The 23,841-nt window shown below is 45.4% G+C and overlaps 1 protein-coding gene across 3 annotated transcripts in view; it reads left to right on the forward strand.

Annotated features, from left to right (window-relative positions):
• TFPI (tissue factor pathway inhibitor) overlaps positions 1-23,841 on the forward strand; it is an 86,153-nt gene that overhangs the window by 20,317 nt on the left and 41,995 nt on the right. For all 3 annotated transcript variants that reach the window (XM_090045275.1, XM_090045274.1, XM_090045273.1), the window contains one exon: positions 6,816-6,935. In XM_090045275.1, the coding sequence (XP_089901401.1) occupies positions 6,821-6,935 (115 nt within the window). In that variant the 5' untranslated portion in view covers positions 6,816-6,820. The remainder of the gene's footprint in view (positions 1-6,815; positions 6,936-23,841) is intronic.

Genomic DNA, 23,841 nt, shown 5'->3' on the forward strand with positions numbered 1-23,841 from the left:
AAAAATATGATTTCTCTTCTTATGTAATCCAAATGATGTCAGGACCAATATTATCTTTACTCATTTTAAAACTCTGAGAAATACTTTTTTTCCCATGCTGACTCTAGAAATAACAACTGATTTATCATTTCCCCATATTTATTTCCTTAGTTGCAGGTTTAAAACAGTGCACTAATATGAATCTTAAACCACAGCTCAGACTTACCTTGCAATGGTAGTCCTACATTTTTTAACAGTTCACAACACAGAAGATCTTTATTTTAAGTTAGTGATCTAGACTTTTGACCAAAAAATGAATAGCTCTGATTCACTAAAATTTGCTTCTCAGTCTTCAAATAAAAAAACTTCCTTTCTGAAGCTGAGACCACAAACCTGAGTAAGCAAAGAAATGTACTGTAAAGATAAATGTATCATAATGTATCTATCAAAGGTCATTGGGTTGTAACAGGGAATATGCCACAAAAAGCAAGTTCTACTACCATTACTCACAATGAATAATCTGCATAGTCTGCCTCTCAGGAAAACTTATTGAGAAGTAGAACACTACTTAATGCCATTCTGGACAGCATAGACCTATCCTTAGAGATAAGTACTAAAAAGGATCAGTTTATTATACTTCCTGTTTGACTGACTTAATGGATTTGAGGTTCTAACCTTAATACTATATCATTATTTGCCTCTCAGTATCTCAGTTTGTCTTCCATATGCTTTTAAAGTGTGTTATCAATTGAATACCTTCAAAAGATTATTCATGGACTTGGACAACTTTGTGGTAGGCATTATACAACCATTATTATTCAAAGGCAATTTTTGAATTATACTAGGAAAAGCTTGAGAAAATTCTAGGCAATCTTCCTCAAATGCAGAGCTAATGCTGGAGGGCTTTTCCTCAGAGTTTAATGTACTAAATTAACTTCATTAAGGATAGAAATAGATTATTTGTTCTTCACTAATTAAAATGTAGAGGTTGTCTCAAGCTTTCAGTGACAGGAGAGCATGAGCGGTTCCCAAATCAAATGAGAGTCACTGCCTCTGACCCACAGGGGGAGGGGGAAAGGAGCCTCCTGAGCTGGGGTCTGCCCAGCTGTGGGGTGTCCTGCACCATGGTGGTTCCCCACCCCCCTATCCAGCTGGGCCAGCTCCTTAGCCTCACCCCTTGCAATTCTCTGCCTCTGACCCACAGGAGGAGGGGAAATTATCCCCCTACCCTTGTCCCAGGCTCCCCACAATCTGTGGGCTGCTCATGCTGTGAGGACTTTCCCCCACCCCAGCAGAGGCCAGCCCGCCCACCCACCCACCCTGTGAGGAGGAAGATTTAGTGGGGGACTGCAAAAATTCCTGGGATACTGGGGAACTGTGACCTAAGTTGAGTCAGGAGGGGATCTGGAACAGAAGTTTAATAGACTGGTCTAACCTAAACTGATTCAATCTGATACTACATCCATCTAAGTCTTTCACCATTTTAAAACTGATCTATGTGCACTGAACTTCTATTCTGTTACACATTTAGACAGGTTTCCAATCACTTATACTAGTTTATGTGCAATTTATGTCCCTAGCTTAAGTCTCTAATGAAGCAGACAGAGCTTAGCTCTATTACAGAAATTTGAGATAAAAATAATGGCTCATTATTTCCCATGACTGAGTTTATAATGGGATCAAGATGTTAGGATAAAGTTCTAGCTCACTAATGCCAGCCCATTGCCTAGCTTCAGTTTGTCTAGATTATATGAAGACCACTCTGTTGGCTAGATTACAAATCATGCCAAAGAGGAAACTTTAGGCATTTTTTAAAAATATTCATGTTGTAAAAGTTAACTTCTGTACTCAGAGCTGTTAAGGCTGTCCTGATTCAGTTATGCTGTGCCATGTGTCTGTTTGTATAGAAGGATATTGCCAAGATCTTGGGAACTAGACAGGAAAGTTAGGTGGACATATCAGCATCACAGTAGCCCTGTGCCTGCCAGTTCTGGGTGGTGCATAGTTTCAGCATCTTCAAGCTGAAAAATATAACATAGGCTCAAGACTATTGTAGCAGCTAGTCTAAATGGCTAGTCCCCTAAATGGCTGCAGAACCCTGTCAGTGTTAATTATGATGAAATTTCATTTGAAAGGAGCAGAATGGAAATGATCATGTTAAGAAACACAAATTTCATAGATTTCATAGACATTAGGGCCTGATAAACTTATAGGTGGCCACCAGATTACCCCGAGCCTGCGCTTTTCCAAGCTAAAGAGCCCCATAGCTCTCAGCCTGTCATTGTAAGGTCTGTTTTCCAGACCTCTGATCATGCATGTGGCTCTTCTCTGAACTCTCTCAAGCTTCTCCACATCTTTTTTTGAATTCTGGGGTCCAAAACTGGACGCAGTACTCCAGCTGTGGCCTCACCAAGGCTGAGTACAAGGGGAGAATGACGTCCCAGGATTTGCTCGAGAAGCATCTATGGATGCAAGCCAACATTTTGGTCGCTTTAGTAGCTGCAGCATCGCATTGCAGGCTCATGTTCATCTTGTGGTCAATGATGACCCCCAAGTCTTTTTCTTCCATAGCGCTAGCCAGCATAGCACTGCTGAACCTATAAGGATGCTGCAAGTTTTTCCTCCCAAGGTAGAGAACCTTGCATTTTTCAGTGTTAAACACCATCAGGTTCTTGTCTGCCCATTTGCTGAGCCTGTCCAGGTCAGCCTGGATTGCCCTTCTGTCTTCAGGTGTGGATGCTTTACCCCAAAGTTTGGTGTCATCAGCAAACTTGACCAGTCCGCTTCTGACTTCAATGTCCACATCATTAATGAAGATGTTGAACAATATGGGTCCAAGGACAGAGCCTTGGAGGACCCCACTGGTCACAGGGCACCATGACAATTGACTTCCATCAATTACCACCCTCTGGGTCTGACCACGGAGCCAAATTCCCAGCCAGAAGATCATGGTGTACCCAAGGACTCAATTGGCAATTTTCACCAAGAGGTGATCATGGGATACCAGATCAAAAGCTTTTTTGAAGTCAAGATATATGACATCAATCTCTTCTCCCTTGCCCAGGTGATAGGCCACCTGGTCATAAAAGGAAATGAGTTTGGTCATTGGTCAACAACAAACCCATGTTGGCTATCCCTCAGGATGTTGGTGTCAGCCAGTCCATTAAGGATGGCCTCTTTAATAAACTTTTCTAAGACCTTCCCTTGGATAGAGGTCAGGCTGATGGGCCTGTAGTTTGCAGGATCCACTTTCCTCCCTTTCTTGAAGATAGGCACCACACTGACCTTCTTCCAGTCTTCGGGCACTACACCAGAGTGCCAGGAGTTCTCAAAGATCCGTGCCAGGGGCTGGAGTTTTTGATGGCCTTCTCTATCATACTAAGAACATTCCTTTTATATAACAAATATATGTATATATTGGTATATCAACATTCTCAGAAAAGCAGATTCTTCCTTTAGCTACTTCTAAATGTTTTGCCTTTTGGCTATAAAATCAGTGCATATAGTTCAATAGTGAAAATTATTAACATAAAAGGGAAAATGAAAGGATTGCCATTACTGTTTTAATGTACTTCAAGTCCTCAGTTTATTAGACTGTTACCGTTCTTTATATTACTTCCAACTTTCAATGTTTTGTGCTGTACATGTGTTGAGAGTTGTTTTTTTTCCAAACTCATTATGTTTAACTTAAAATATTTTTCTTGAAGAGCGGTTCATGTCCTGGTGTGTGACTATTTGGTTTGGCACTGGTCTTTCCTGTTTGAAATGACAGGTCTTGGAATATGCTCACCCACCTACCCTTGGGAGGTAATCAGAGAGAAAGAGGCTTAAACAATAAGGAGATCATTAGGCTCAGTAGGGAGATCATGGATCTCCTGAAAACAAAAAGAGAAGCCTATAAAAGATGGAAGCCAGGAATTACCTCCAAGGAGTGCACAGGAATGGCCTGTACCTGTAGGATTCGGATTAGAAAAGCTAAGGCAGAAATGGAATACAGACTGGCAACAGAAACCAAAGACAATAAAAAGCCCTTCTTTAGATACATACGAAGTGGGGGGGAAGGGAAATGTTGCACCCCTGCAGAACATAAATGGGACAGCTGACAACTGACACTCAAGAGAAAACTGAATTCCTAAATGAATACTTTGTGCTGGTATTCCACCAGACAAAGGATATTAATACACCAGACAAAAAGCTGGATGGACAAGGTGGGGACAAGGTGATCACCCACCTATAATCAGTGAAGATCTTGTGAGGGAATACCTAGAGATGCTGGAAATCTAAAAGTGAGCAGGACCTACAGTGAACTATACCCTAGGGTGCTGAAAGAACTGGCTAATATTATCACACAACCAATGATAAAGCTATTTGAGAACTCATGGTGCTTGGGTAACGTCCCAGAAGACTGGTAAAGGGCCAGTGTGGTACCTATCTTCAAAAAAGGAAGGAAGGAGGACCCAGGGAATTATAGGCCAAACAGTCTGACCTTAATCCCTGGAAAAATCCTGGAAAAAAATTATCAAAGAATCCATCATTGATAGGGTAACAGAAGGCAGTATTCTAAATGACAGTCAAGATGACTTTGTTGCAGGCAGGTCCTGCCTGACCAACCTGATCACTTTCTATGATGAGGTAACTCAACACCTTATTAAGTACTTGGATTTCAAAAAGGCCTTTGACTTGATCTCCCATGATGTTCTCATGGTAAAATTGCCAAGTTGCAGCCTCAATGACTTAATGATCCATTGACTAGGAAACTGGCTCTGAGGTCAGACTTTGATGGTGCTAATAGATGGAATTTGAGTTGACCTGGTGAAATATGACCAGTGCTGCCTCAAGGCTCAGCACTCAGACCAGTACTTTTCAACATTTTCTTCAATGATTTGGACACAGGTGTGGAAAGTGTACTGGCAAAGTTCAAAGATGACACCAAGAAATGGGGAAGTGTAGTCATGCTGGAAGACAGGTTGAGGATACAGGATGACCCGGGCAGGCTTGTAATGTGGGAGATCTAAACCTGATGATGTTTAACACCAAGAAATGTAAAGTGTTCTGTCTGGAGAGAAACAACCCACAACATACCTACAGGCTTGGTGGTGCAACATTAGCCAGAAAGAAACCTGAGGGTCACAATCGACCATAAAATGAACATGAGCCACCAGTCCCATGTGATAGCCAGAAAAGTGACCAACACTCTAGGATGCATCAACTGATGCATCACAAGCAAGACTAAGGATTTCATCCTTCCACTTGACTCAGCATTGGTGAAGCTGCAGCTGAAGTACTGCATCCAGTTCTGGGTGCTGAAGTTCAAGAGGGATGTGGAGAAGGTGGAAAGAGTCCAAAGAAGGGCCACATGAATGATTAGAGGTCTGGAGAACAGACCATCTGACAAGAGACTGAGGGACATGAGACTGTTCAGACTGGAGAAGAGAAAACTCAGAGTGGACTTGGTCACAACTTTTTACATATATAAGGGGTAAACATCAGGGGCTAGGAGAACACCTGTTCACCAAGGCACCTCAGGGGAAGACTTTGAATAATGTTCATAAACTGATAGAGGATCACTTCTGATTAGGTGTTAGGAAAAACTTCTTTATGGTTCATGTGTCCAGAGTCTGGAATAGACTCCCCCCAGAGGTGGTACAGTCACTTTCCATGGGGATCTTCAAAAGATGTCTGGATGCAAACCTGGTTGGGGTCATCTGACCTCATCAGTCTTTCCTGCCTTGAGAAGTGGACCTGGACCTGTTGTTCTCTGAGGTCCCTTGCAGCCCCTAACTTCTATAAGGCTATGAACACTTAGTTCACACCGGAATTACTTAAATACGATTTTTCATGAAGAATGGTGTAAATGTGGTCTTCAAGCAGTAAATGTGACAAAGTACCTGGAGGCCAGGGACACTGTAGCCCTTACAATCTTTTGAGACCTGGCCAGCAAGAGCAGGAAGTTTGTTCTCCTCTGGCAAATGGGAAGTCAAAAGGCGCACAATTCGTTCCACTGCTACCACTATCCATTTAGATCAGTTTTTCAAAATGTGTATGCATAACTTTGTATTCTCTATCAAGTGAATATTCAAATACCAATTTTATTGAAGAATGTTGTTTTTTTTGGATGCAAATAAATTTGAACTTAGTTATGAATGCACAATTAGAGGTTGCACTGAAGATCTTCAAATTATCTGACCCTATACTTTCAATAGTCACAAAACTCAGTACTGGAAATAGACCTACAACATCCTGTATTGATAAATAATTTAAACTATTTTTCTCAAAATATATAGGGCTCAAAGTTAAAATAGTTGACTCTTAAATTTTATTAGCATAAGGTATGGAGTTCACACACTCAAAAGTTATCCCATTGGGTTATCCAAAATTCTGGTTCAAATAGAATCCACAGTAGATCCAGTGATGCAATAGATCTAGTTATTTACTTATAAAGAAATTCATTTTAAAGTAACAGAATGGAAGCTGGAAATAAAAAATATAAGCCTTATTTTTAAAAGGATCTGATCTAGAGTGTAAAATAAATGTAACTCTTGGTTGCTTGTTCACAACAGTCCTTTTAATCTACTCCAGAGGTGAGATTTAAGTACTATAGGTCTCCTGCTAAACAAAGCTGAGGATCTAGGTTTATCTCTGTGTACACAATATATCTGTGTATATGTAACATATTTCTTTCTCTCTATACCTCTCTTTGTCTCTCTTACTACAATACATTTAGCTATCCAGGTAAGCATGTTCTGTTCTGAAGCTTTGTACAGAACACGTTTTTTTAATTACCTTCAATTTGAGGTAAACTTTATTAAAAAGGTACTGGATTTTATGTTATTCAGGAAATATGAATGAAATGAAGAGGGGCTGTGTCTTAGTTCCTACTTTATTCCTGTTGCTCAGCTGTATCCCTTGGCAAGTGACTGCAGATCCAGAGGACAGAGAGGATGAGGACATTCCAGGTAAGAATGTACAAATATTATATATATCCAGGAAATGTCTCTAACTGCAATAAACTAACTAATTAAATGTTTTGTGGACCTGAACATACAGCCCTAAAAAATATAATTGGCCATTGCCCTTGCAATAATATGTTAAGAAATTATGTGTACATGTGTGTACATGAGTACAGTAGAATGACTGGAGGAGGGGAACAAGCAGGGAACCAGCCTTGGACACCTGTGAATGGGTGTGAGAATCCTCCTCTCCTCCTCACAACTTTATCACAGGTGCTGCCCAGTTACAGAAGTAGGGGAATGCAGTTCCACACCCAGAGTGCAAATTATGGGAGAGCACTGGGGGAGCATGGGGAAACACCCCCACATAAGTGATGAGAACCCTGCCCCATAAGATTTGAAAATCATAACCTGGGGAGGGTCTCTGATCAGACTGTTCCTTCCAATAAACCAGTTTGATTTTTTTTTGCAGAACATCTCCCCCTGGAGAATGAAAGTGTAATTTGAACCCTGCCCACACCCAGAAGTATATCTAGGGGGTGGGAGGTAGAGGGCAAGTTAAATGATGCTCCTTCTCTCCCAAGGAGTTTTTTCTCACAGTACACATAGCCCTGCACCTGCTATTATATCTTGGATGGGCAGAAATCCACCAGCGGCAGCTTCCAGGGAGCCCATGTCTCAGAGTTGCTGCTTCAGACTCCCTCTAAGACTGTGCAAGTCTTCAGATCATGCTTCAGATCCAGGGCCACTTTGGACGCTTCAGCATCTGAAGCAGCATGCCCAGAGCAAAGCGCGGGCTCAGTTAAGATGTCCAAAGCAGTTTGGAGCTTCCAAAGCACTTCAGAAATGCTTTGGATGCTTCAGACATTGAAAGTGACAGTTAAAAGAGGGAGGGAGGGAGAGGAGGGGGGAAGGAGGAGCGGGGGCGGAGGGAGACTGACATGTGTAGGTGGCCAGTGAGAAGGATTTTTCTTTGGATGCCTTTCCAATGACAGTATCTGGGGGGAGGGACCTAGAAACAGCATAAAAGCCTCTGTGTGGAGGCATGCTGTGCCTTTTCCTAGCTTGTTCCCTCTCAGAAATTGCGTGAGAAAGGAACCCTCAGACTCAAGCATTCCAGCTTGCTTACTTTACTCAGTAGTTGAATTTGCCTGCTCCTTTTTTGTTGTTAGAAAAGACTGGGTAGGATTTAGCTTCTCTTAGCTTAGTTGTTCAATTACTATTACTATTCAATTCATTTCTTTGAATTTATATTTGTTTTTTTTTTTTTTTGGCAACCTTGAAAAAAGAAAGCTGTGTTTTCCCTGCCAGCGTGATCCATCACTGTTCAGGGAGGCACACAGATTGCACGCACACATGCACACACACACACAATATAAAGAAGAAAAAACAGATATTCATAGGAAAAGACAGACAGATAGACAGCACACAATTTTTACATAACTCTTAACACTGAAGCAAACAATCAAAGAAGAGTCCAGTGCATGCATGCAAAAGTGCATGCATGCAAAAGAGAGAATAAAATACACAAAAGGACTGACACACAGAAAGACCTTTTGCAGCACAGGAAAGATCAATACAAAGCATGCTGGAACGGCAGGTTCCAGGTCTTCTGGCAGGGGAGGGAGCCTCCCCCACCCCCCCCAACCAAACACAGATGCATTCTCTTCCCAAGAAGTCATGACATCAGTGCTGCCAGTGGAAGCAAGGAGGTGGGAGCAATGTCTGCACCTGATGTCCCTGCACCTGCACCACCTCTGCTCAGTCCAGAAGTGGACACCAGCAGTGGAATCCCTGTCTCCTCCACCCCGATTTCATCTCTCAGCGTGAGCTTCTCACTGCCAGAGTAGGAGCTGGAGCTGGAACCAGGGATGCTGAGCACACTGGCTCAAGCAATTCTGGGGACTAAGCAGGAATCAGAGTTTGTCTCCACACCCCTCAAATTTCCCCTAGGCCCAGGTCTCCTCTAGAAAGTAGCACCTCAGAGGAGGCTGAGGTTGTGGAGGCAAGTGGCTCAGCTGAGGCAGTTCCTCCTGCTACTGAGTCTCAGCCTGCTGAGGAGTGGGATAAGGCAGGATCTTTGCCCTCAACCTAGACACACAGGAGTAGTGTAGTGTGGGATCATTTTGAGGTGGCAAATGATCCCAGGTTTGCCATCTGCCAACGCTGCTAAAGGCACATGAGACGTAGCAACGATATGAGACACTTTTCCACCATGGTGATGCTGCTACATCTGAGGAGGCAGCACCCCCTTGCCCTTCTCCCTGCTCAGCCTGGCACCAGTGCAAGTGTGCTGAAAGGGAAGTCCCCCCCTCACTCCAAAGTCCCCTTCCCCCCAAAGAAAAGGCAGACCACCTTTAGAGCACAGGTAAGCGAGATCACCCAGAACATTGGGGAGATGCTTGCTCTGGATAGCCAGCCCTTCTCCCTAGTTGAGTGTCAAGGGTTCGGGCAGTTCGTAGCACTTCTGGCCCCATTTTACAAAGTGCCCGCATGCACTACCTTTAGCAGGATGGTGGTGCCCTCCCTGTATGAGGCATGCAGGGAGTACTTGAGGGAGGAGCTGCACAAGGAAGGGCCACAGATAGCCCTGCACTTCACCTCCGACATCTGGAGCAGCTGAGGTGGCAATCATGCCTACCTCTCCCTCACAGGGCACTGGTGCAATCAGTCAGGCCATCAGTGGGCTCTACTGCAAGCTGAGGTGCTGGATGGCAAGGTCCCACATGGCAAGGGAGATCATGGGGGCCATGAACCGCATGGCGCAGGGGTAGTTCATTGGGCAGGCCGAGGTCACCCTCAGGTTCATGGTCACCAACAATGGGGCCAATATGGTGAAAGCTGTCCACGATGCCAACTTTGTTGGCATTCACTGTGTGGCACACAGACTGCACCTAATAGTAAGGGATGCCTTGGAGTGGGACAGGGCTGCCGGTGACGGCACCACCGCTAATACAGCTGATTTTGAAATGCAAGAAGGTGGCAGGCTACTTCCACTGCAGCATCAAAGGGAGCAAGATGCTGCAGGAGAAACAGGCAAAGCTGAGCATCCCACAGCACAAAATCATGCAGCATGTGTAGACTTAGTGGAACTCCACATACCTGATGCTTCAAAGGTTGGTGGAGCAACAAAAGGCCAACCATGAGATGGCCTTGATTATGGAGATTGGGATCAGCAGCCCCAGATTTTGGCGGTCCTCCAGGCCTTCCTCGAGGCCACCAAGACCCTTAGTGCTAGTGATGCTTTCCTCAGCCAGTTGATCCCCCTAGTGAGGGAACTGAAGAACCAAATGGAGAAGTTCCAGGGGATCAATGTTTCTGGCTGGGACAGGCCACTGTCACCAGATGTGCAGGCACTGGTGAGGCGGCTGAAGGAGGGCATCAGGAGATGACTGGATCCCTTATGGTCCAGCACGGTCCACATGATGGCAGGTATGTGTGACCCGAGGGTGAAGGGGAGCATGTGCACTGGCAGCCCCAAAACCCTCAATCACTGGATGCAGGTGCTAGTCAACAAAGTCAGGGAGGCTGAAGTGCAGAGGTGAGGGGGTGTGGAAGAAAGGGATCCACTTTCCCATGCCAGCATTACCACCAGCAGCGCCAGCACCATGCCAGCCACTGACAATGTGGGCCATGAGCATAGCTTCAATGCTGGGGTCCAAACCCACCAGACCCCAGCCTCGGGCAGGTAGTGCTGAGGCTTCAGTGGCTAACTATCTTGCTGAGGATGTAGAGCCACAGGACTGTGACCCCCTGGCCTACTGGACAAACTGCAGCCTGATGTGGCCACAGTTACCCAGCAACACCTGTCCTGTCCGCCAACCAGTGTTTCAAGTGAGAAGGTGTTTAGCATTGCTGGGGATGTTGTCACACCCCATCGCATCTGCTTGGATCCTGGTTTGATGAGTTCATGAGTTTCTGTACCTACTACCTAGGAGGCTGATGAAGTGCAGTTCATAGGCCAAGCTCTGAAAAGTGGTTTGCATTGTAATTTGTTCCCTCTCAGGATCAGGCCTGAGAGACTGGAGGCAGAGTGGTTTTCTGGTGAGGAATGTCCCCCCACGGGTAGTTGGGTTTTATTGTCTTTGATAGATTGTGGTGTGCAGTTTGTGGGGTACTAGAGATAGTCGGCAGGTTTTCTGTTTCGAGCTGTAGGAAGATGGCTTCAGTTTTGGTGATGAGGGTAGGTGCTTGTTTGAATGTACAAACCACTTTTCAGAGCTGGACCTATGAACTGCACTCCAGCAGCCTGCAAGGTAGTAGGTACAGAAGCTTATGAACATAATATAGATTAGACAGCGGAATAGTAGACACACTGCAACCTGACGGACATCGGACTCCAGAGGTACCTCTGAACTTTTACATGAGCTACTACATCCCCCTTTCCCCGCTACCCCCACTCCAGCCTGCCCCTCACCCTTGATGCCTCCATTTCCATTTTCACTGACTGGCTTTCTTGCCTGCATTGCAGGCCAGGCCAGTCTCTGGCTTCTTTACTATTCCTTCCAGCGAGGACCAACTGCAGGTGCAGTTCCCACCAAACCTCTGCACCTATCATCTTGAAACTTGTCAGGCTTCAAGCTCTCAGCAGAGGCTACCATCCCTGCAAGTTTCACCCAAATCAGAGACAAAACAACAAAGTTATAGATATTTCATTGATCCCCCATTATACCCTATGGCCGGATCTCCAAGGCGGCTCCGAAGCTTCGGAGCCGCTTCAGCCGGATTGAAACAGCAAACCTATCCACAGCTCTGGATAGGGTCGCTGACATCCGAAGTGGCCAGATCTGAAGCCAGACCGAATACCTGCCTACTCTCACAGGCCTAACTCCTTGTCTCTTTGTCTCTACTGCATGGCTTTGAACAGGGAAAGCAGCAGTTGTTACTTCTCTTGCTGCTGCTGCTGCTGCTGCTGTTGCTGCTGTAGCAATGTTGGAAACTATAACTGTGGTAGCACCAGTAGCAGCAGCCTTCCTTGTATCCTAAGCAGCTGTGCAGGAAATTAAAGAGCAAATTTCAAAACAGATAAAAGTTACTTTAAGAGGTGAAAGTTAGATTCTGTTCTTGAAGCTGTTGAAGATAGATATCTGTGTTATGCAGAAGTCAGTAGATATGTACCTAACAGCACTTTTGTACAAGTAGGATTATTTCTGGTTTTCTGACCCAGTTCAAACTTTTCAACTAAATTATTCCCTTTTGGAATTCTTCTGGTTTTCTTAAATATGGAATGAAGTCAACTGAGGTTTGGAGTTTCACCCGTAGTGTTTACTCTTTGTCCTAAATTATTGTCTTACAAAGCCACTGTTTTATCCCAGTCCTATCTTATTTATATAAATCCAATACAACTTTGAATATAAGACAACCCCTCAGTGATTAGATTTTCTACATGGAAAAGTATATATTTTTTATAATTTCCATGTAGAAAATCTAATTCTTGGGAGAGCATCTTAAATTCATACCCCCATTACTACAATGGGAAAAGCAAACCCCACCTCTTGCTCTATCCCACTGCTTGTCCCCCTCATCGCACCAGTGCCTGCCCCTCTGCCACCTTCCCCCACCCCCACTCCCAATGTAATCTGCAGTGTGCAGTGACTCTAGCTCTGCCCAAGCAGGCACCAGCAAGACCAAGCAGGGTCCTCTGCTGCAGCACAATCTCCCCCACAGTTCCCCACCACTCATCCCCTCCTCCATAATCCACCCTGGGCCACACACCATGTGGTCTCCCCTATGCTTCTCTGCACTCCCCACACCATCACCACAGTCTCCCCCATACTCCCTATTGCTACATGAACCACCCAAGCCCCATGTTGGGGCAAGAAGCACCTCCAACTCTGGCTCTAGAAAACTGTCTTGGGTTTAAACACAGTAGTTAGATTTCAGTGTTGCTAGATGAAATGACTTCAGAACTTGTTTGAATGCAGGATTGCTTATTAATAGAAAATAAAGCAGTTATCACAGCTATGAGCCATCTCGGGTACAGGGCATTCCAATATATTTTGCTTATTTTAAATAATAATGACATAAAAAGATACTGAACATAAGTGTCTCATAGAGGCATTTGTCATTGTGTGACCCTTATGTAAGTTAAAGACAATGAGTCATAGCAATTGAAATGCGCTTTTTATTGTAATGTGGAAATTTAGCAAGAATTAATGTGACTGCTTGAGGATCAAGAAATACTGATAGCAAAGGTCCTAGACATGTGTGGGTGGCAAATTGTCAAATGAAACTGATGAAGAAAGAAGGAAAAAAACATTTACTCAGTAGTGACAGTGTGCTTAATATTGATAGTAGGCATTTACAAGAAAGTGTATAATAATGACAGTGTATCTAAAGATAAGAATAACCACAGGGGTAAAAAAACCCAAAAAACCTAAGCAAATAAAAGACAAAATACTCTATGTAAGAGCTCTGAAAGATTCCTATTTAAGTTCTGGCTAGTTTGGATAACTGGGTTTAAGTTTTATTTTCTAAGGTGAATTAATATACTTCTAGTCTGAAGTGTGCTTTTATTTGCATGTATTTGTAATTATGCTGTTATGGGTTTTATACTTATTGGACCATAGGTTTGATAAAGAAAACCAGCCATTTTTTAATTTTCAATTTTATTCATTTAACATTACTGGAAAGCTCCATTAACATAAATTAGACAGTTTACCTAAATTAAACCTGTGTAGCCTACCAGTGAAGTTTTATCAATACTTCTGTTCAGATAGGTTTCCTGGGGACAGATCCTAATCAGTCTCTAAGGTTGTAAACAGGTGTCTCATTTGAAACGGTCCTGACTCTCCCAAGTTTTTGACCTGGATCAAAAGAGGAACGCTTCACACATGTAGCCCTTTCAAACTACATTGCTTCTACATCTGGTAGAAAATGACTAAGGAGAGCACAGTCCAACAGGCTTGTCCTTGAAATGATTGGCAGTTAATTTGGATACGCTACAATACACAAATATACACAGCATTGTCCCAGGAAGAAGTGTTAGCATATTTTCTCTCACCTAATTCACAGATACTTAAAGCAGGACAGTGGATTTAACTGGTACATATGTAGATTCCAAGGACAAAAGTTTTTCTCTCAGGAGAAATACTACATCTGTTTACACCCTATGGCATTGCAGTGCCTGCATTTTAGGTGTTTTACTCTTGAAGAGTGATCCTCATCTACAGGTTTAGGCACCTAAGCGTCTTACAGATTAAACTGAGAAACTGAATGCAGCCAAAAATGGATCCAGGTGATTAAGTCACTCAAGAAGGTGATTACAAGCAACTAACAGGAATATTAGGCACAGAGATGTATATGAAGTCCTGCTTCTCTGCAGAGCTTAGGCATCTGACTCATGACTATTAAGGACATACTTCCATCTTTATGGGATCCAGATTCTTTACAGACAGACACTTAATTTAACCAGAACACATGAATGATGAGAACATTGCATTCAGTATAAAGCACATTGCCCCTTTCACTCTTGAAAAGATTGGTGATGGCGCCCATCATTTCCCAGGAGCATTAGTACTTGCTCCTGGGAAGTGGGAGACCTGGATTCTTGTCCCTGCTGGCAAGATTGGAACCCAGGTCTCTCCCCTCCCAAAGAAATGCCCTCCTTAGCCACAGAATCACAAACTCCCTTCCTCATTTCCTTCTGGCTCTATGAATCTTGCATTTGGGCACGCTTCACTAGGAGGGGTTTCAGATTAGTACAGCCAATAGCTGTAGTGGTGGAACTTTACTGGAGAGTAGTTGAAATAGGTTTGAATCCCCTCCAGTGTGAGGAGGACCTACAATGTAGGTCTCCCACTTCCTTTGGGACACTGCCACCAGTTGTCATGTCAGCATCAGGTCCATGTTGTATTTTGGACATATGTGCCATATGTTTTTTGTTGTTGGTTTATAATCTTTCCTTCTGATAACTTCTGAGTCAACAGTATGATGCTTATTAGACAGCTTTTACTCAGAGCACCATGGGTCAAACATAGGAAGTACTTTTTCTTCCCCTTTTGACATTGGTGGAGTTATAGTTAGGGTCCTACCAAAACTGTGTTTGACAATATTCTCAGAAACCATGATTTCAGGTGGGCTCTGCAAAAAAGCACAGGCTCCCTGAAAAAAACAACTTACCAAAAATAAAATGCTGGCTCCCCCTGGGGAGTCACCAGTCCTTGTGGCCATCACAGCCTGGCTGCTCAGCCCACCAGGGGGGCTGCTGACACAGCAACATGGCTGCTGCTTTTTCCCCTTACTGCTGAATGGCTGTGAGGGTTCTCCATCATCTGGCCTCACCCCTCTCCACCAATCAGGGATTAGGGGCAGGGCTGCATGACTGACAGCCCTTGCAGCCAATCAGCAGTGATGGGCCAGGTAATCAGGGCCCCTCACCAATCAGAGATTTCATAGATTTCATAGACATTAGGGCTGGAAGGGACCTCGGGAGATCATCGAGTCCAGCCCCCTGCCCAAAGGGCAGGAAGTCAGCTGGGGTCATAGGATCCCAGCAAGATAAGCATCCAATTTACTCTTGAAGGTGTTCAATGTAGGTGCTTGAACCACCTCCGCTGGCAGACCGTTCCAGACCTTGGGGGCTCGGACAGTAAAGAAATTCTTCCTTATGTCCAGCCTGAAACGGTCTTGCAGGAGTTTGTGACCATTCGACCTCGTCATCCCTTGGGGCGCTCTGGTGAACAGACGTTCCCCCAGATCCTGGTGATCACCCCTGATAAACTTATAGGTGGCCATCAGAGCACCCCTGAGCCTGCGCTTTTCCAGGCTAAAGAGTCCCATGGCTCTCAGCCTGTCATCGTAAGATCTGTTTTCCTGACCTGTGATCATGCGTGTGGCTCTCCTCTGGACTCTCTCAAGCTTCTCCACATCCTTTTTGAATTGTGGAGCCCAAAACTGGACGCAGTACTCCAGCTGCGGCCTCACCAAGGCCGAGTACAAGGGGAGAATGACGTCCCGGGATTTGCTCGAGAAGCATCTATGGATGCACACCAGCATTTTGGTCACTTTACTAGCCGCAGCATCGCATTGGAGGCTCATGTTCATCTTGTGGTCAATGATGACCCCCAAGTCTTTTTCTTCTGTAGTGCTAACCAACGTAGCACTGCCAAGCCTATAAGGGTGCTGCAGGTTTTTCCTCCCAAGGTGGAGAACCTTGCATTTTTCAGTGTTAAACACCATGAGGTTCTCGTCTGCCCATTTGCTGAGCTTGTCCAGGTCCGCCTGGATCACCCGCCTATCTTCTGGCGTGGATGCTTTGCCCCAAAATTTGGTGTCATCGGTGAACTTGGCCAGTCCACTCCTGACTCCAATGTCCACGTCATTAATGAAGATGTTGAACAGTATGGGTCCCAGGACAGAGCCTTGAGGGACCCCACTGGTCACAGGGCACCGTGATGAGTGACTGCCATCAATCACAACCCTCTGGGTCCGACCACGAAGCCAATTTCCCAGCCAGTGGATCGTGGTGGAGCCAAGGCCACAACTGGGCAGTTTGGCCAAGAGGTGATCATGGGATACCAGATCAAAAGCTTTTTTGAAGTCAAGATATATGACATCAATCTCTTCTCCCTTGTCCAGGTGATAGGTCACCTGGTCATAGAAGGAAATGAGATTGGTCAAACAAGACTTACCTGCAACAAACTCGTGCTGGCTGTCCCTTACAATGTTAGCCTGGGCCAGTCCCTCAAGGATGGCCTCCTTAATAAATTTTTCTAAGATCTTCCCCAGGATAGAAGTCAGGCTAATGGGCCTGTAGTTAGCCGGATCCACTCTCCTCCCTTTCTTGAAGATCAGCACCACATTGGCCTTCTTCCAGTCTTCGGGCACTACACCAGAGCGCCAGGAGTTTTCAAAGATCCGTGCCAGGGGCTGGGCTATGACGCTCGCCAGCTCCTTGAGTACCCTGGGGTGCAGATTGTCAGGGCCAGCTGACTTGAAGGTATCCAGCTTCTCAAGGTGTTCCTTCATGAGGTCAGCATTGATGGAGGGTAGGGGATCCCCCTCACCCAGATTTCCCTGTCCCATAGCAGGCATGGGCATCCCATGTGACTGATGAAAGACTGACACAAAGTACCTATTTAATAAGTTGGCTCTTTCCTGGGCGTCAGTTGTCAGTTGCCCCTTCTGGTTTAGGAGGGGTCCAACATTGCCCTTGCTTTTCCTCCGGCTCCCCCCATATCTGAAAAAGGACTTTTTGTTGTCCTTGATGCCTGAAGCTAGTTGGAGTTCGGTTGCAGCCTTGCCTTTCCTGGTTTGGTCCCTGCAGGACCAGACCAGCGCGGAGTAATCCTCCTTGGAGGTGAATCCCATCCTCCATCCTTTGTAGGCTTTCCTTTTTAGCCACAGGAGGTCCGCTAGGTCTCTGGAGAGCCAGGGGGGCTGCTGTGCCTTCTTGCTGCCTTTCCTCCGTGTTGGAATAGATTTAGCTTGTGCACTGAGGATCGCTTCCTTGAGAACAACCACTCTTCTTGAACTCCCATCTCCCTGGGGTCATGGTCCCTGAGGGCCTGACCGACTAGCCTCTTGAGCTTGTCAAAGTCGGCTTTTCTGAAGTCAAGGACTTCTGTGTTGCTGACTGACTTGCCAGCTTTACGGCAGATGGTGAAGGTGATCAGCTCATGGTTGCTGTCACCCAACTTCCCATCAATCACTAGGTCGCTGATTAGGTCATCCCCCATAGCCAGTACCATGTGGGGACACCGTGCTCAGTCCATGTAGATGAGGGAAGATTGAGAGAGCGAAAGAAAAGACTCTGTAGCCCCTGCCCAAGGGACAGCTTGTAAGTCCTGTAATCAGCTTAGCAGTGCTTTTCACAAGTTCTGTCCTGCAAGTATAAAATAGACAAAGGTGGATCCATACCTATTCAGATGCACTGGACAAACTTTCCTAAAGTTTAAGACTCTTCATTTCTACTTACTCTTCATTACTACTGGATAGAAAGATGAGAAATATAAGTAATTCCAAATCAGCTGCAGGAAATGAGGTCTGCTGAGTTTATAGCATCATGGGGCAGCTCCTTCAGTACAGCAGGGCTCAGTGAAATTTTTGGTCCCTGTGGATCCCCTGGAAAACCCTTTCATTAGGCTTATTTACTTAGTCTTTGTAAAAAAGATAGGACTTGGCTTTTTGTGACTTCAGGGGATCCAAATTTTCTGCTAGAAGACATATGTAATCTTAAGAAAATTCACCTGCAGCTTCAGGCAGTGTAGGAAATGTTTTCAGTACATTTTCAGTCTTAGCAGCATTATGACGGTGGGTCTAGTGGGTCACTCAGTTTGCACACAGAGAAAAGGCTTTGGGAGGTTAAGCAAAACAATGATTCAGTTTTGTGGCTTTACTGGGAAACTGGCTAGTAGCTGAGACAGATTGTCCTTTGGGATAGCTTCCCGTTAAGCAACGAAATACCAGTAGTCCTTTGCTCATCCTCCTTATGTCATTCTACAATTACATTTACAGACTCATTCTATACTATAGTTTGGAGACAATATTATAATTATATGGCATAGATGTGGCACAGCGTACAATGCAATGTGTTGGCATAGCCCTGTATCTGGACCTATAGATGGGAAATACTAGAGATTTCATATCCAGTGACTGAGTTGAGTTATTGTTCCAAGTTATTCAGAAGGCTTGGGTTTTTTTACATTCTCAGGAGACGCACATAATCACAGATTGCAACATGCTATTCAAATAGTATTTAAGTGGCCTGCACTAGACCAAATAAAGTTGGTAAATATCCACAGCTGGAGGAAAACTGGAATGTCTTTTGATGGGAGGTTGCAAAGCTTCAAAAGAAGCTTTGTAGACCAGAACAAAAAAAAAGTTTCCTAGTAGAAGGGCAATTGAGGATTAATTTTAAAGGCCACAATAGTTACAAGATTAATATAGAAACTAGTCCTTGTACAGAAATGTCATAATTAGGGCCAGATGTATATATTAGCAGAAGTGTATAGTTATGTTGGCTTCTCTTGGCTCTTGGTTTTATATAGTCTAAAATTTTAAATAAAAAATTATAAAATTAAAAATTAAAGATTAATTCCCTTAGAACACTTTCAGATTATCCAACAGCAAACCATATTTCTTATTGTTATGTTCAAACCCTGACTTGCAGAGTCTATACCTATTTACTTTTTTGGTCCCTTAATCAAGAATAAAAACTCAAATTCCAATTAGTGTCAAATTTAGATTAGTGTCAAATGTAGACTTGAGGTAGATTCTTGTTCCATTTTTTTCCTTCTTCTTGGGCCATTGCAACTGGAATTGATTGGCACCCTTGGGAACAGTCTTGAGAGACATCAGTGTTTTAATTAGGGGAGGAAGAATAAGTTAGATCCTCCTAACTAATTTTGCTTAGGAAAATCTTAGAATAATGTTATATGTTTTGTGCTATTCTGAAGATAAGTAGAAGACTGCAGTTTACAGTGCCATAAGTATAATGGCAAATGCAAACCCTCTAGGATTTTTTTTCTAAATAAAGGGTACAGGGAAATGAAAACAGTGAAAATCTTCATTTGCAAGGGGACTAATTAGAACACCAGCTACTTAACGTCCATATAGAGTGTCAGCTGTATAGTCCTGCTAGCAAGATATTTTTACTATAGTTAAATGTCAGTGTTTTCACAAGCTATTAAAAAGTGTAGCATGACTTGCATTGAAAAGCTGCAGTTTACTTTTAACCTAATTTTCTAAAATTTTTGCTCTGCTTTGTAATAAATAGGAGAATTGGAGAAAATAGGAAATGTCGAAGAAAATAAGCCTTTAAACTGTACTGAATAGACTGAGTGTACGTACTAGTGTGCTTGATCAAAAAGAGTGATGCTGCCACCTAGAGGACCCAATGGTCTGTTTCAGTGCTATGCTCTCTAACAATGTCAGTGTGTTTCCACTATTATGGTCTATATACTTGTCTGGTATAAGGGGCCATGTCTACACATCTGCTTTATTGTACAGTAGAATAATTAGCTGCAGAATAAAGTATCACCATCTATATGTGAAGTGGTATTAGGTCATGGTAAACTAAGTAATACCACGGTAAGATAGTACTGTCAGAGACAGGTAAATACTCAACTTAGGTGTAAATTGTACCCAGTCAACCTAGCCAGTCAGGGGGCAAACTCCTGCCTGCTGCCTAGCCATGCAGCTCCATACTTTGAGCATTCTTGTGTCCCATCCAGCCTCTCCACCACCCAATGCTGCCATCTGGGGCCCAGGACTTATCCCCGTGCCCCCTGGCAGCTCAGGCCTCTTCTGCCACAGCTCAAGTTGCTGCCATCTTGGGTACACATGTAGATGCTGTGCCGGGGAGTAGTTTCCTCTGGGTCAGACTCCTCTAGAGTTCATTACTTTGCATTAATTACATGTGTATATGCACCCAGTAACACACAGAAAGTAAAACAAAACAACTGTGTCCAGTTTTATCCGAATGGAAAAGGACTTCAGGAGCTTTCTTCTTTCCTTGCACATCTGCAGAGATAGTCACTGTCCTTTAGGCCCACTGTTACTGCTCTATGCTAGTTTAATTTTAAAGGAGAGGTGAATAGAAGAGCTCACTTAGTCTTGGATGGAGGCATATATTTCACCCCTTGTACCTGTGTGTCTTGTGCAGAAGCCAGAATTCTTGCAGTGTTTTCAAAGTTGAGCTCCATTATCATGTCATCAGTGACTAAGAAAGTATATGGTCCAAGTCTCAACACAGTAAAATTCTTACTTATTAATAAACTATAATCCAACCCAAATTTCCTACTTTCTTTTTAAATGCTAAATCATGTGGTGCACAGTGACAGATTTTTTTAAAACTTTTACCTTTATCCTAAACAGCAGGAATAAGCTTTTATCTAGTGAACACAGTGGATACATCTAGAAATGCTAATGCCATTAGCTAGTAAGCTTACTGAGTTGTAAAATACTGTCCAGTAAGCTTTCCCTGGCAGAGCATCTACACATGCTCTCATCAGCAGCAAATTTGCTCCCAAGAAAAGCAGTTCAGTGAAGAGCTACTCCAGCCCTGCTGTCCCTCATGAGCCAGCCCTGATCTGGCAGAAGACACTGGGGCCAGGGCCTGGTCTCCAGTGGGTGGAGAAAGCTGTGCTACCTCCATGGCAGCTGCCTCCCAGCCCCATGCCCCAATCTCCAGACTGGGGCGTGTGGCTGGGAAAATATCCCTTCCCCTAGCTATTGTTTCCTACCCCTGTGCCCCAATCTGTGGATTAGGGCATGGGGCTTGGAAGCAACAGCTGGAGGAGGAGAGATTTTTCTCGCCCTGTGCTCTGATCTGCCAATTGGACACAGGACTGGGAGAAGGAAGTTTCCCCAGCTCCTGCTGCCTGGGTTGACCAGGAGCAATTTGCTTCCAGTCAGCAGTTTACACATATGCTACTGTGCAGTAGTTACTGGGTGTGTCTATACATGCATTTGATGCAGCAGCAGTTTACTTGCAAGGAAACACTCCTGGGAAGGCATCTACATGTGCAGGGAAGCAAGAGCAGATTTGCTTCTGATAACAGCAAACTGCTCCCAGTTCCTGGGGCCCTGCAGTAATCCTGTGCCATTAGCAGGGGGAGGTGGAGGCTCTGTCTACATCTGCCTGTGGCTGAAGGCCATCTTTAAAAGTCAGCCCTACTCCCAGGCCAGCTGTGTTTCTGGCCATAACCAGTGCAGGGGCAGCATGTGGCCCACCACACCAACCATCTGGCCCACAGCTAGCTGGGTCCTGCTGGCTCTCCCACAAGTAGTAACTGCCTGCCTGGCCCCACTCTGCCATCCCAAGCCCCCTGCTGCCATGCACCTGCTGCCTGGACCCTGTCCAAGTCAGCGGGCCCCAATGACCTTCATCTGTGGGTGCTGAGGGAATTGGCTGGTGTCATTGCGGAGCCATTTCCACGGCTGTTCAAGGACTCCTGGTGCTCAGGTCAAGTCCCTGAGGACTGGAAAAGGGCCAATGTGGTCCCTATTTTGAAGCAGGGGAGGAAGGAGGAGCCTGGCAACTACAGATCAGTCAGCCTCACTTCTATCCTGGGGAAGGTCTTTGAAAAAATTATCAAGGGCCATATTTGTGAGAGTCCTGCAGGGGAAGTGATGTTGAGGGGTAACTAACATGGGTTTGTGCCAGGCCAATCCTGCCTGACTAACCTGGTCTGTTTCTATGACCAGGTAACAAAGAGCTTAGATATGAAGGAGGAAGTCAATGTCATCTTCTTGGACTTCCAGAAGGCCTTTGACATAGTGTTCCACCCAATTCTGGTAGGCAAGCTGAGGGACTGTGGCATTGAGGAATGCACAGTCACATGGGTGGCAAACTGGCTCCAGGGGTGCACCCAGAGGGTGGTGGTGGACGGGTCGATGTCAATCTGGGAGGGTGTGGGCAATGGAGTCCCCCAGGGCTTGGTCATAGGGCTGGTGTGCTACATCTTCATTAGCGACCTGGACGAGGGTGTGGAGAGCATACTGTTCAAGTTTCCTGATGACACCAAGCTGTGGGGTAAAGTGAATACACCGGCAGGTAGGGACTGCATCCAGGCAGACCTGGATAAGTTAGAGAAGTGGGCAGATCTGAACAGGATGCAGTTCAACAAAGACAAGTGCAGGGTGCTGCACCTGGGGAGAGGGAACCAGCATTACCGTTATAGGTTAGGGGCTGACCATCTCAGCAGCAAAGAGGCAGAGAGGGATCTTGGAGTCAGGATTGACTCCAGGATGAATATGAGTCACCAATGCGATGAAGCAATAGGCAGAGCCAACCACACCCTGTCCTGCATCAACAGGGGCATCACTAACAGGTCCAGAGAGGTCTTGCTCCCCCTCTATGCAGCGCTGGTCAGGCCGCAACTGGAGTACTGTGTCCAGTTCTGGGTGCCGCACTTCAAGAGGGACATGGAGAACCTGGAGAGGGTCCAGAGGAGGGTCACTCGTATGGTTGAGGGCCTCTGTGGCCAGCCCTATGAGGAGAGGCTGAGGGACCTGAATCTCTTCAGTGTCCACAAGAGGAGACTGAGGGGAGATCTTGTGGCTGCCTACAACCTTATCAGGGGCCAGCAGCAGGGACTCGGGGAAAGTCTGTTCACCAGGGCCCCTCTTGGAGTCACTAGAAACAATGGCCACAAGCTGAGGGAGGATAGGTTTAGGTTAGATATCAGAAAGAACTGTAAGGGTGGCCAGAGCCTGGAATAGGCTTCCCAGAGAGGTGGTGCTCTCATCTTCCCTGGAAATCTTCAAGAGGAGACTGGATAGGCACCTGGGTGGGGTATTATGGCCCCTGCCACTGCCAGTGCTCCTTCCTGCCCATGGCGGGAGGGGTTGGACTCGATGATCTGTCTAGGTCCCTTCCGACTCATGATTCTATGATTCTATGATTGCTGACCAGACCCTGGCAGGGATGCCAACAATAAACTCCTGGACACTGTGATTGGGGCCATCCATGCCTTCCTGGGCCTCCAGCCTTGCCACCTGTAGGCCTATCTGGCCAGACAGGACTGGAACTGCACATCATCCAGGCCACCTGGGATGATAAGCAGTGGCTGGAGGTGTTCTGAATGATCCAGGCCACCTTTCTGGACCTCCTGGAGCAGCTCCACCCACACCTGAAACAGCAGGACACCACCATGCAGCAGACCCTCCCCAAAGACACCCAGCTGGCCATCTCCCTGCTTGAGCTGGCTATGCCCACCAGCCTCCACTAGATCAGTCATCTCTTTGGCATAGGTAAGGCCACCACTGGGAAGACCACCCTAAAGGTGTGCACCACACTCCAGGATGTGCTGGGCGACACTGCGCTCCATATGCATGACCCCCTGGCAGTGGTGGTGGGGTTCCATACCCTGGGATTCCCCTAGTGCATCAGAGCCCTGAACAAGACCCACATTTCCATCACCTGTTCACCCCATGGTGACCATCCCTACAACAACTGGTGATGCTT

Source organism: Crocodylus siamensis, chromosome 4 (genome assembly GCF_052110815.1).
Source record: "Crocodylus siamensis isolate JL-2025a chromosome 4, ASM5211081v1, whole genome shotgun sequence".
In the NCBI taxonomy this organism is placed as follows: domain Eukaryota; kingdom Metazoa; phylum Chordata; order Crocodylia; family Crocodylidae; genus Crocodylus; species Crocodylus siamensis.